A 12623-nucleotide genomic window follows, 5' to 3' on the forward strand; every position below is an offset into this window, starting at 1 on the left:
TTTACAGTTATGTTTTAATTTTGACATACTGTATTAACACTATTGATCTAAAATCAGACAAAAAACATAAAATCCGACTAGAAAAAATGATATTTTTACTGTAACAACCACAAACATGTTTAATGAATCATATTTAATAACCTTAAATGCAAATATAAATTGTCAATTTTAAAATCCTATGCACAAGTTTTGCAAACAACAAAGTTATTTGCATCCATTTACCTTTTACCTTGATTTTTTTAAATAACCATTTGAAACTATTTACAGAACAATCAGCTGTTCTGCATTCAGTAAGATGCCACACAAATTATTTGAGCCTCTCCAAAAAAATAATTTCTGTCCACTATAAAGGAGAACATCACAGCCTGATACCTGCAGGTCTGACAGCAGCAGGTGTATCACTCCTGTTTCTACCTGGAGACAGCAGTCGCCTCATTGTTCTGACCCACAACACAAAACTATCCACAACACTAAACACTAACTACACAAGACAACACATTAACTACACACTCCAAACACGCTAAACGTCACAAATCTCTCACGTCTCAAAACTCGCTCTCTCTCTTTTTCTGCTCTCTCTCTCTCTCTCTCTCTCTCTCTCTCTCTCTCTCTCTCTCTCTCTCTCGCTCGCCGTCATTCCTAAAACTTCCTCCTCTTCCTAAACAACCAAATCTCCTGTCGCCATATCATTTTTTGATTCGTCGACATGGTGCATTTTTTCACCAACAAGAACATGCTGGATGTGGGGGTCCTTGGCTGGTGTGGTTACATGTGGTCTGCGGTTGTGAGGCCGGTTGGATGTACTGTCAAATTGTCTGAAACGCCTTTGAAGATGGCGTATAGAGAAATGAACATTCATTTCACAGGCAACAGCTCTGGTATACATTCCTGCAGTCAATTACACGCTCCCTCAAAAGCTGTGACATCTGTAGCATTGTGCTGTTTGATCAAACTGCATATTTCAGAGAGATCTTTTATTTTGGGCAGTCTAAGGCACACCTGTGCAATATTCATACTTTCTAATCAGCACATGCCACACCTGTGAGGTTGGATGGATTATCTCAAAAACGAGAAGTTTCCACTAACACAGATTTAGACAGATTTGTGAAGAATATTTAATAGTAAGAGGTCCTTTGTGTATGTAGAAAATGTTTCAGATCTTTAAGTTCAGCTCATGAAAAATGGGAGCAAAAACAAAAGTGTTGAGTTTATATTTTTGTTGAGTGTATAATGTAAACAGAATTAGTCCTGCTGGGCAGTTAATTATATAGTTACTTCTTCAAAAAAGTTACTGAGTTTGGCAAACAACAAAGTTTTTTGCAGCTATTTTTTATGAATGCAGCGAAGCCGTTTTTAAATAAACATTTCAAACTATTTACAGAACAATCAACTGTTCTGCATCAAATTTGATGCCACACAAATTATTTGTGCCACTCCACCGTCACTCCTAAAACTTCCCGCCGTTTCTTAACAACTAGATGCCACGTTGCCATATCATTTTTTGATTGGTCGACATGGTACTTTTTTGGACGAATAGGAAAGGGAGAGGGAGTTTGTTTTTGCTCACAGGCTTTCAAGCCTTTTTTCTTATAAAACGCTGTTTTTACCGTTTCTTCCCGCAGTAAATATAAACAACGACAGTATTCAGGAAGAAAAACAAACATTGCAGATATTTTTATCATAACTCTGGTTTTACGTGGCCGATCAACACAATTTAAAAACTGGTATAAAGTCCACACTTTTTCCGTCAATTGTTCCGTCTGTCCTGCTCACATCTCCAATGGCCGCTTTGCTCGCTAAAACACCGGTGTCGGCACATAAGGACGCTGTCATAGCCTGTCAACGACGTTGATTAGCTGCGTATATACGAATATGAATCACATCATTGGCTGGACTATGGGATACGGTGGCATCGTTCTAATCCTTCTAATCCATCGAGGACGGAGTGAGTCCCCTCGTCCTCAAGACCTGTGCCCCCCAGCTGTGTGGAGTCTTTCATAAACTGTTTATGCTGAGTCTGAGTCTGCAGAGGGTCCCGGTGATGTGGAAGACATCATGCCTCGTCCCTGTACCAAAGACGCCACGTCCCAGTGGCCCCCAGGATTACAGGCCCGTGGCACTGACCTCCCACATCATGAAGACCCTGGAAAGGCTCATCCTGGACCAGCTGCGACCCATAGTAAGACCACATCTGGATCCTCTTCAGTTCGCTTATCAGCCTAGTCTCGGAACTGAGGACGCCATCATTTACCTGCTCAATCGTGTCTACACCCATCTGGACCAGCCGGCAAGCACTGTGAGGGTCATGTTTTTTGACTTTTCCAGTGCTTTCAACACCATCAGGCCGACCCTCCTGGGTGATAAGTTAGCAGCGATGCAGGTGGATGCTTCTCTGGTGTCCTGGCTTATTGATTACCTGACAGGAAGACCACAATATGTACATCTCCCACAGTGTGTGTCTGACAAGGTGATTAGCAACACAGGGGCACCACAGGGGACTGTCCTCTCCCCCTTCCTCTTCACCCTCTACACCACAGACTTCAGCCACTGCACAGAGACCTCCATCTTCAGAAGTTTTCTGATGACTCTGCGGTGGTTGGATGCATCAGCAGGGATGATGAGACAGAGTACCGGGCTGCGGTCGACTCCTTTGTCACGTGGTGTGAGCAGAATCATCTGCAGCTCAACGTGGCAAAGACCAAGGAACTGATCGTGGACTTCAGGAAGACCAGGAAACACTTGACCCCTGTTTCAATCCAGGGGGTCAGTGTTGACATTGTGGAGGACTATAAATACCTTGGAGTACACATTGACAATAAACTGGACTGGGCTAAAAACACCACAGCACTTTACAGGAAGGGCCAGAGTCATCTCTATTTTTTGAGGCGACTGAGGTCCTTCAACATCTGCCAGAAAATGCTGAGGATTTTCTATGAGTCTGTTGTGGCCAGTGCGATCCTCTATGCTGTTGCATGCTGGGGGAGCAGGCTGAGGGTAGCAGATGCCAACAGACTTAATAAACTAATCCGTAAGGCCAGCAATGTTGTGGGGATGGAGCTGGACTCCCTCAAGGTGGTGTCGGAGAGGCGGATGCTGTCCAAGATAAAGACAATGTTGGATAACACCTCCCACCCACTCCATGACATGCTGGTCAGTCACAGGAGCACGTTCAGTGAGAGACTGAGATTACCGAAAAGCACCACTGAACGACACAGGAAATCTTTCCTGCCTGTGGCCATCTCCCTGTACAACGCATCCACTTAACACACTGTTTGCTGCTACAGCTACACATGTTTCTTTTCCAACTATTTATTTATGAGTGACTTATGTATGTATGTATGTATATATATGTATATATTGTACTATTCTTAGTTAGCGTATTGTCTGTCTTGTCTTAATGTTGGTTTAAAATGGAGCACTGTAACAAAAAATAATTTCCCCCAGGGATCAATAAAGTATTCTGATTCTGATTCTGATTCTGATGATTCTGATCCCATATGGGAGCAGCCAGTCACTCACTGACTAACACTGCAAAACAGAATTGTTAAAGTATTCATTTTAATTTCAATTCAGGTTAATGTTTTTTTTTGTGCGCAATGCAGATTTTCTGTGCGCAGAGACCGTGGCAGCAGTGCGCAATTGCGCACGCACGCAGCTTAGAGGGAACATTGATTATGAGTATTTCTTTCTCTAATGGTTACATTTTATTTGTAAAGAAGTTTATGAAGTCATTACTAGTTAACGTTAAAGGGATGGTTGGGTCAACAGAGCTCTGACTTTTTTTCAGCCTGGCTACAGTGCTGAAGAGAAACCTGGGGTTGTTCTTATTTTCTTCAATCAGTGACGAATAATAAGATGTTCTGGGCCTTTTTTTTTTTTTTTATAAAGCAGCAAACGGTGTTTCCAGGCTTAGTGATGATCTTCCAAATTTGTAATACACCATTTCTTCTCCAGCTTATGAGTTATCTGCTTTAAGCTTTTGTTTGAGAGTTATACCAGCGAGACAAGGCTCTCTTGATCTAAGGCTCTCTTTTTCAGAGGAGCTACAGTATACAGTGTAGAGTGTGATTAAAGTGGTGGGTGGGTTCTTTTAGATTTTGAGATTGAGTTTAATAACGGATAATAACTGTTATTGACGGTTAATAACTGTTATTAATAACAAATTAAATGGTGTGGTTTTTTTAGTATCTACATGGCTGTTAAAATCACGCACAACAATTGTTTTATCTGACCCCCTGCAGATGTGTCAGCGAGTGGGACAATTTGGTTTGTGAAAGTTAACATGGCCTACGCTACCTGCGGTTCACTGGCTATAGGCGCCTGGCTAAGTACCCATTTTTCAAAGGTGCAAATCCCCAGTTCAATTATCCTGGCCCCCCGCAAATAGCCTGAGAGATGATGAGATGAGATGGCCTTTATTTGTCAGTTGCAGGTCTTTTGCCCACAACCGAGATGACAGACCTTGCCGACCGTACATACAACACACAAACATCACATTGGGGAGACAAGTCAGGCTAGGTAGCGAGGAAAAAAACATCGAAACGTGTAACACAGAAGGATAATACAGGAATGCACAGATATCAACACACCATAGCACAATAAACACAGACAAGCAACATGGGAAAGAGTTCCAGTGTGTACATCTGATCTGGGACCGCTGCAATCTTCGACTGCGCCTCCAGCTGACCCGATGTCCACATCATGGGGGAGGTAAGCGTTGGAGGTGGCGTTGGATCCGGGGTAGGGAGGGTGATGCGTCGGTGAGTGCTTATCAGTATCAGTATATGTATGTGTTTGCGTGTCCATAGTTCAGCTGAGACAGTGTCCTTCGCCCTGCTAGGCTAAGTAAACAGTCTTCCAGCCAACCCAGGTGGCCTTGCATGGAATGGGAAGGAACAGACTAAACACAGTCGTTATCAGGGTGTTTTGTTCAGCTCCGGCCTTGAGCCCACAGTTGGCGCCAAAGGGGTATCCGCATAAGTGATGTTATTTTTTTACTTTAGTGTGAACAGCTCATATGAATTTCAAAGCAGTTCTACCGTCCAACACTGGTCTCTCAATCTCCCGTTGGAGATCCGCGAGCTTCGCCATACTTTCGTTCTTTGATGTTGTCATTTCTTGTGCTCAAGGAGCCAAATTCTGAGAACTCACGGCAGTGTGCCTCCCCGAGATGTCATCCAATTTTGCACCCAGAGATGTTATTCCGGGCTAGCCCTTCCGAGATGTATCCAGTCTGCAGTCAGAGATCTTATTCTGAGTATTCACAGGAGCCGTAGCCTCTCCAAGATCTTATCCGTGCTGACTCAATGAGCCCATTTTGACAAACTCACGCCTCTTCCCATCGTTTCAATCCCAGCGGGCAGCCTTGTGGGGGTTTGAACAGCCGGTTCCGCTCTTCTTAATTCTTCGATAAGTCAGGACCAAGCCAGCTCCGATCCGCCAGAACCCTGTTACCATGGTTCCGAATAGGTAGATATCTTCAGCACTCAGGCTCACCCAAGCCCAAACTTCTCGTTGAGAAAGGGGTGTCAATTGCATTTAGGGACCAGTTGATCCAATCCATAATTCCTCTTTTAGGTTTTAGAGAACAGACTGTGAGAGAGTGTTCCTGGGAGAATACAAAAAAAAACATGAGACAAGACAAGGACATAAGCAGGGAAGATAAGGGAGAGGAGAAAAAGTGCGTCCGCCTCCTCCGAGAGCCAAAGAAGAAAAAAAAAACAAAAAACATTTATTACTACATTTATTACACTAAAGGAGGCCAAGGAGTAACTAAACATCTGAAATAAAAGAGCAGGAAAGTGCAGAGAAAGAGACAGGTGAAAAGCATGCTGTTAGCAAGTCGGCTATAAGCTATGCTAAACTAGAAAATCCCAAAAGACACAGTGAGTGAATGCTGTGACTATAATTAGTGAGTGAATCAACAGAGAATGTGCTTTGGATAAAACAAGCCAAAATTACACTATGAAATAAGATGTTATCTAAACGCCTAGTATTCCAGATTACCAGTTCTGCCCTGATTGTGTGTATTATTATGTACCTGCTTGTTTTTCAATTGTCTTAATTGTAGCAAAATAACCAAATTTTACCAAATATAAAGATCCTGCAGTGGCAAAGAGAAGAGTCACACAGAACACTCTAAATAAATGTCTTGATGCTCTGCTCAATCATCCAAGTAAGGAAATCCCCAAAATTTGATTCTGTTCATCTGGACGTAGTGTTTTCAGTGGGAGAAACTTTTTAATCACTCATCCAAGTGACGAGGTTTCCCCAACCTTATAAAGAGTACATTTGCATAATGACTGAAACTAGTATCACTGGCAAATAATAGGCTGTAAGGTCAGTTTCTTGATCATTGATATGCGAATTGTCGGATGTGCTCATGGCACAACACAGAAGAGCTAACTCGTCAGGCCAGAACTCTGTGGTCTTTTTAGACCTACAGGCCAGTGGACACTCTTTCAATGATGATAATGTACACATCCTGGAAAGGGAGGAACGCTGGTTTAAGCGTGGATGTGTGAGGTCCAAATCATTCACACTTTGTTTTATGTTATACAGAAAATGTATAACAAAAAGTTAATCTAATCTCCTACTGAACTGAAAAGTAGTAGATTGAAATGTCTCAGATGTCTGCAGACTCAGATGGTATCAGCCATCAGCCACTTAACTGTTAGTTTGCTTTTGGGTTCTCTCAGCTTCAAGCTGCAGCTTTTCTATTGTATAACAGAGGTGTCCTTCGCTGCTAATTTGGGGAGCATACCAGAGGCAATAAATATTGCAATAAGTTAGAAAAGCAAGTTTAAAGAGTGAAGCAATGCTGAAGGTGACCTAGTAGCAGGTGGAAGAGACCAGCTGCAGGTAATGTGGGTAGAGATGACTCAGTTAACTGAAAATACTGGAAACAGGAAAAAATCTAGTTCACTAGAAACTCACAGCATTACAAGGAATTCATGGAATAAAATATAATGTTCCTCATATAACTCTACAGGAGCGCACAGACCTCAGACCTCACTCTAGACCAGGGGTGGGCAATCTCAGTCCATGAGGGCCGGTGTCCCTGCAGGTTTTAGATATGTCCTCGAACCAACACAGCTGATTGAAATGGCTAAATTAGCTCCTCAACAGGTCCTGAAGTTCTCCAGAGGCCTGGTAACGAACTAATCATGTGATTCAGGTGTGTTGACCCAAGGTGAGATCTAAAACCTGCAGGGACACCGGCCCTTGTGGACTGAGATTGCCCACCCCTGCTCTAGACGAATCCTCTTTTATATACTGCCATGAGGTTTTACTTGGACACAAAGATGTTTATAAATGTGTCTTTTTAAACTTTCTGTAGCAGCTTCTCTGTATATGTATTGTTTGATTACGTTTTGAATGTGTTTTAATATGTAAGTGTGAAACAAATACAGTGGGGCAAAAAAGTATTTAGTCAGCCACCGATTGTGCAAGTTCCCCCACTTAAAATGATGACAGAGGTCAGTAATTTGCACCAGAGGTACACTTCAACTGTGAGAGACAGAATGTGAAAAAAAAATCCATGAATTCACATGGTAGGATTTGTAAAGAATTTATTCGTAAATCAGGGTGGAAAATAAGTATTTGGTCACCTCAAACAAGGAAAATCTCTGGCTCTCACAGACCTGTAACGTCTTCTGTAAGAAGCTTTTCTGTCCCCCACTCGTTACCTGTATGAATGGCACCTGTTTGAACTCATCATCTGTATAAAAGACACCTGTCCACAGCCTCAAACAGTCAGACTCCAAACTCCGCCATGGCCAAGACCAAAGAGCTTTCGAAGGACACCAGGAAAAGTATTGTAGACCTGCACCAGACTGGGAAGAGTGAATCTACAATAGGCAAGCAGCTTGGTTTGAAAAAAATCAACTGTGGGAGCAATCATCAGAAAATGGAAGACATACAAGACCACTGATAATCTCCCTCGATCTGGGGCTCCACGCAAGATCTCATCCCGTGGGGTCAAAATGATCATGAGAACGGTGAGCAAAGATCCCAGAACCACACGGGGGGACCTGGTGAATGACCTGCAGAGAGCTGGGACCAAAGTAATAAAGGTCACCATCAGTAACACACTACAACGGCAGGGAATCAAATCCCGCAGTGCCAGACGTGTTCCGCTGCTGAAGCCAGTGCATGTCCAGGCCTGTCTGAAGTTTGCCAGAGAGCACATGGATGATACAGCAGAGGATTGGGAGAATGTCATGTGGTCAGATGAAACCAAAGTAGAACTTTTTGGTATAAACTCAACTCGTCGTGTTTGGAGGAAGAAGAATACTGAGTTGCATCCCAAGAACACCATACCTACTGTGAAAGTTGAAAGTCCGTATTGCTCAGCGACAGCCCCAAACCATCACTGCTCTCGAGAAGATCTGCATGGAGGAATGGGCCAAAATGCCAGCTACTGTGTGTGCAAACCTGGTAAAGACCTATAGTAAACGTTTGACCTCTGTTATTGCCAACAAAGGTTATGTTACAAAGTATTGAGTTGTATTTTTGTTATTGACCAAATACTTATTTTCCACCCTGATTTACGAATAAATTCTTTACAAATCCTACCATGTGGATTCATGGATTTTTTTTTTTTTTTCACATTCTGTCTCTCACAGTTGAAGTGTACCTCTGGTGCAAATTACTGACCTCTGTCATCATTTTAGGTGGGGGAACTTGCACAATCGGTGGCTGACTAAATACTTTTTTGCCACACTGTATTTAAAACAGCTCTTTTGCCAATAACAACACTGGTCGATAGCATGTTCAAACTAAGTACTACGGTCAGACTAATTGAACTGTGAGAATTAAAAGCTTTTGTTTTCATTGTCCAAAAGTTGATTCTGTTCATCTGGACGTAGCGTTTTGTGGTTTACAGTTTATAAAACTGTTTATAAGATTTGGGGAAACCTGCAGTCAGCTGAGACTGAAGAAGTCACTTGGATGAGTGACGAAACTTTTCTCCCACAAAACGCTACGTTATGCTATGTCCAGATGAACCGAATCAACTTTTGGAGATTTACTTACCTGGATGATTGAGAATGCATCAAGATGTTTGTTTTCATTGCTTTTCAGTGTCTGTTGGTTATTTATTTGAAGCTGGTCCACATGCATGAAAATCCTTCAGTGAATGATTTTAGAATTTTGGCTTCCACCACGTTCACCTAAAATCACCTCTGGTGATGTTCATAGCATGTGTGATTAAATCATGGTTTATTTACACAGAAATGCATATAATGTTCGTTATTGTATAGCAGCCTTCAGTATTATCGTGAGTTATTATTATTTACTTCAGGTACACTGGGATAAGTAATCCAAGGAGAGGATTTTATTTTGTTCATAGAAATCCTAAACAAGGAGGACAAAATGAGTGATCGTATCACTATTTTTCAGGAAAATATGAGAAAATAAAAAGTAATTAATTTTATAGGCTATTGATTGAGTGGGGCAAATGACTGCTTCTGAAGCTTCAATCCCAGGGTGATCTTCTACAGTCAACAATAATTTATTCACAAAGAATCAAAATTCTGGCAAGAGAAGCAAACTAACAGCTCAACAGCAGATTAACAGCAGAACTGAGGAAGGAGCGAGTGTCAGGTCTGACATGTTCACACGTGTTCCTCTCTGTAAACTGTGAGGCAATTCAAATCAGTGAAAGGAGCCTGAAGGAGGAAATTCGTATGATGTAAGGTACAACACATACACTGATAGAATTTACTATCAGTTTACTGCGCACGGGGTTCTGAGGATTAAAACTCAGGTGGCGTGCCAGATTTATCTAGAGGAGAGCTGCATGTTCCACCCTAGATACTTGAATGACACTAACATGGGTTGATCAATAGCTGCCTTTTTACAGTGGTATTCATGTTGGTCATTACAGATTCAATATCCAATCCAACTTTATTTATAAAGCACCTAATAAAACACAATGGAAAGAAATGTGATGATGAGATAATTTTCACATCTGTTCTTATTTAAATGACACACATGAAACAATAGGGTGAGAAAAAGTGGTGAAGTAAGATGCACATCTTCTCAACATTTTAGTTTTAACATGTCAAACATCTGGCATCACACTTTGAAGAGACTAGTGTAATGGTGTGTTGAGTCTTAGTGCACCACATTTCTCTTTTCATTGTTCGTTATCACTTCTCCTGCCCACCTTTCCTTGGCACCAGGGCCCCATACAAGACAAACTGATTATTTTAAACTGTACATCATGCAAAGATAGAGGATTTCTAAAATAAGATGGCAGAGCTGGAAATAATATGGAAAAAACAGTAAGTGAAACTTGGATGGATGCATGACATTTAAGGTAATGTGAGAGTTGAAAAGTCAAGTTTCTGTACTTTGATGTATACTTAATCACTGTCATTGAATAACTATGGCACTGGTTAGGTTTTTTTTCTTAATTTCAGTTCAGCTTCCTTTCAGTTTATGTTTAAAGTTGTTTCACTTACTTTCACTTTTTTTTCTTACCATGGTATGTGAAAAGGTGGACAGCAGAAACAGAAAGAAACAGTGAGAACTAAAAGAGAAACAAAGAGCTTTGGAACAACGAGGCAGCAGGAGGACAGCTGCAGTTTAACAGCTTCAACTCACTGACAGGAAACAACATTAGAAACATCATCATCCTCAACTCATCTGCTGCACTGACACTGACACCTTCAACGGCAACACCTTCACTTTACCACCAGTTTCAATAAATGGAAACATCCTGTGAGTGAAAGTGTGTGTGAAGGTGTGTATGTGTGTGTTAGTATCAGGATCAGAGAACGACAGCTTTCCTCTGTTCCAGTCCAGATTCACTCTGATCCTCTGGAGCTTCTTCTCTACTGAGAGATCAGTAAACGATGATGGTGACCATGCTGAATATTTACCTGAACCAAGCCCCATTTCCCATAATCCAGCCCATATGTGCTGCTTCCTTTGCACAGACTCTGCTGACACACCCAGTCCCCATCCTTTACAGTCTCCAACCTCAACATCCCAGCTGTGAGTCCCTGAGTTAAAGCCCTCAGAGCCCAGGACAGAGCAATAACTCTCAAACCTCTCTGGATTATCAGGAAGCTGCTGCCTCTCTCCTCCTCCTCTCACACTGGTCAGATCTTCAGACAGGATGAGTTTTGGATTTGCAGTGTTTGGGTCCAGAATGAGAGGAGTGTAGGAGACCATGTCCTTCATGTTGTTCCAGATGTTGAAGGTCAGGTTGCCCAGGTGTTTGGCCTGGTCTATCAGAGCTCCTGAGGGCAGCTGTGGATCATCCAGCAGGGGGCAGCGCTGGACTCTTTCCACTGCAGCCTTGTAGTTGTGCAGGAATGAGACGTCTTCAGCTCTCAGCTCCTCCTCTGTGGCTCTGACTGTGTCTGAAAGAGCTGCTATCTCTCTGCTCAGAGCCTCCATCTTCTCCTTCATCATCCCACTCTTCTGCTCCTCTTCCTCCCTCAGTGCAGCCAGCCTGGCCTCCTCTTCCTCTGCTAGAAACTGCTGAAGCTTCTTAAACTGCTCCTTAATCTGCCTCTCTGTGTGTCGGGCCTGGACCTTAATGTGTTCTGCTGTTTGATCAAACTTCACTTGAACTTCTTCACAAACCTTTAACTTCTTCTTTAAGGGCTCCAGAGTTTCCTGAAGTTCCTTCTTGTGTTGTTGTGCAGCTTCATCGATGGGTCTGACTCTGTGATTGGTGTGTTTTTCTGAGTCTCTGCAGACGACACACACTGGCTGCTGATGGTCCAGACAGAAGAGTTTGAGTTTCTCAGAGTGCAGACTGCAGAGAGCCTCTGAAGCTCTCTGATCTCTCTCCTGTAAGAACGACTCACACAGGTTCTTTAAAGCTCGGTTTAAAGGTGGTTCATAAACTGATATTTCCTTACAAACTGGACACTCGTGTGTTGGTCTCTCTCTCCACCATCTCTTCAGACAGTCTTTACAGAAGCTGTGGCTACATGACAGAAGAACAGGATCTCTGAAGACCTCCTGACAGACCGGACAGCAGAGATCCTCCTCTGATCTGGAAGCCATTGAGTCTGTGAGTGAAGCTGAAAACAGCAGACAGGAAGTACAGTCAGTCCTGGCTCCCCTCCCTCCTCTACCACCTTCACTGAAACTTCCTTTGAGTCGTGTTTTTGCTCAAACTCACATTCAGTGTGTGGAGCGTCAGCAGCTTGAAGCAGCAGTGTTGGAGTTTTCCACTTTTCTCTCCTGTAGCTGGACTCACTCAGAGGAAGCTGCTAGTTTGGTCTGAGCTCAGTCTGATCGTCTGTGCGTCTCTCTTTACTGAGGAGGAAGAACATCCTGTTTCCTGGTTTGTCGCATTTGAATGACGTAAGAGGTGGAGCTTCTTTCCTTTGACTAATGTTGCTTCATTCATATTTCAGGCTACTGTAAAATTCAGACATCAGCCTGCCTTCAGCTTTAAAACAGTTTTTTTTTTAACATTAAACTTTCACAAAGCTCTTTAACTTTTAAAAACAGCTGTTTCAGTCAACTCAACTTTCACTTTGTAGCAACAACTGTGTTGAACTATATACTCTACAGATTTTTTGACACGTATTTTTCCACCATTTCTACCATTCATATTTGCAGAACCTCATCAGGTTGGATCAGACTGTCAG

At 42.5% G+C, this 12623-nt stretch overlaps 1 protein-coding gene across 1 annotated transcript; it reads right to left on the reverse strand.

Moving 5' to 3' along the window:
- Positions 1-9273: 9273 nt before the first annotated feature.
- Positions 9274-12284, reverse strand: LOC112433981 (nuclear factor 7, brain-like). The gene is made up of 2 exons (XM_024801876.2): positions 12149-12284; positions 9274-12047 (listed from the first exon to the last, which is right to left on the reverse strand). The coding sequence occupies exon 2, from the start codon at positions 12028-12030 to the stop codon at positions 10645-10647; it is 1386 nt and encodes a 461-aa protein (XP_024657644.2). The 5' UTR covers positions 12031-12047; positions 12149-12284; the 3' UTR covers positions 9274-10644.
- Between the last annotated feature and the right edge of the window lie 339 nt (positions 12285-12623).

Source organism: Maylandia zebra, linkage group LG3, assembly GCF_041146795.1.
Source record: "Maylandia zebra isolate NMK-2024a linkage group LG3, Mzebra_GT3a, whole genome shotgun sequence".
Classification (NCBI taxonomy): domain Eukaryota; kingdom Metazoa; phylum Chordata; class Actinopteri; order Cichliformes; family Cichlidae; genus Maylandia; species Maylandia zebra.

What these genes read in the sequence shown, in the direction of transcription:
- LOC112433981 (XM_024801876.2), bottom strand. Translation starts at nt 12,030, where the DNA reads ATGGCTTCCAGATCAGAGGAGGATCTCTGCTGTCCGGTCTGTCAGGAG.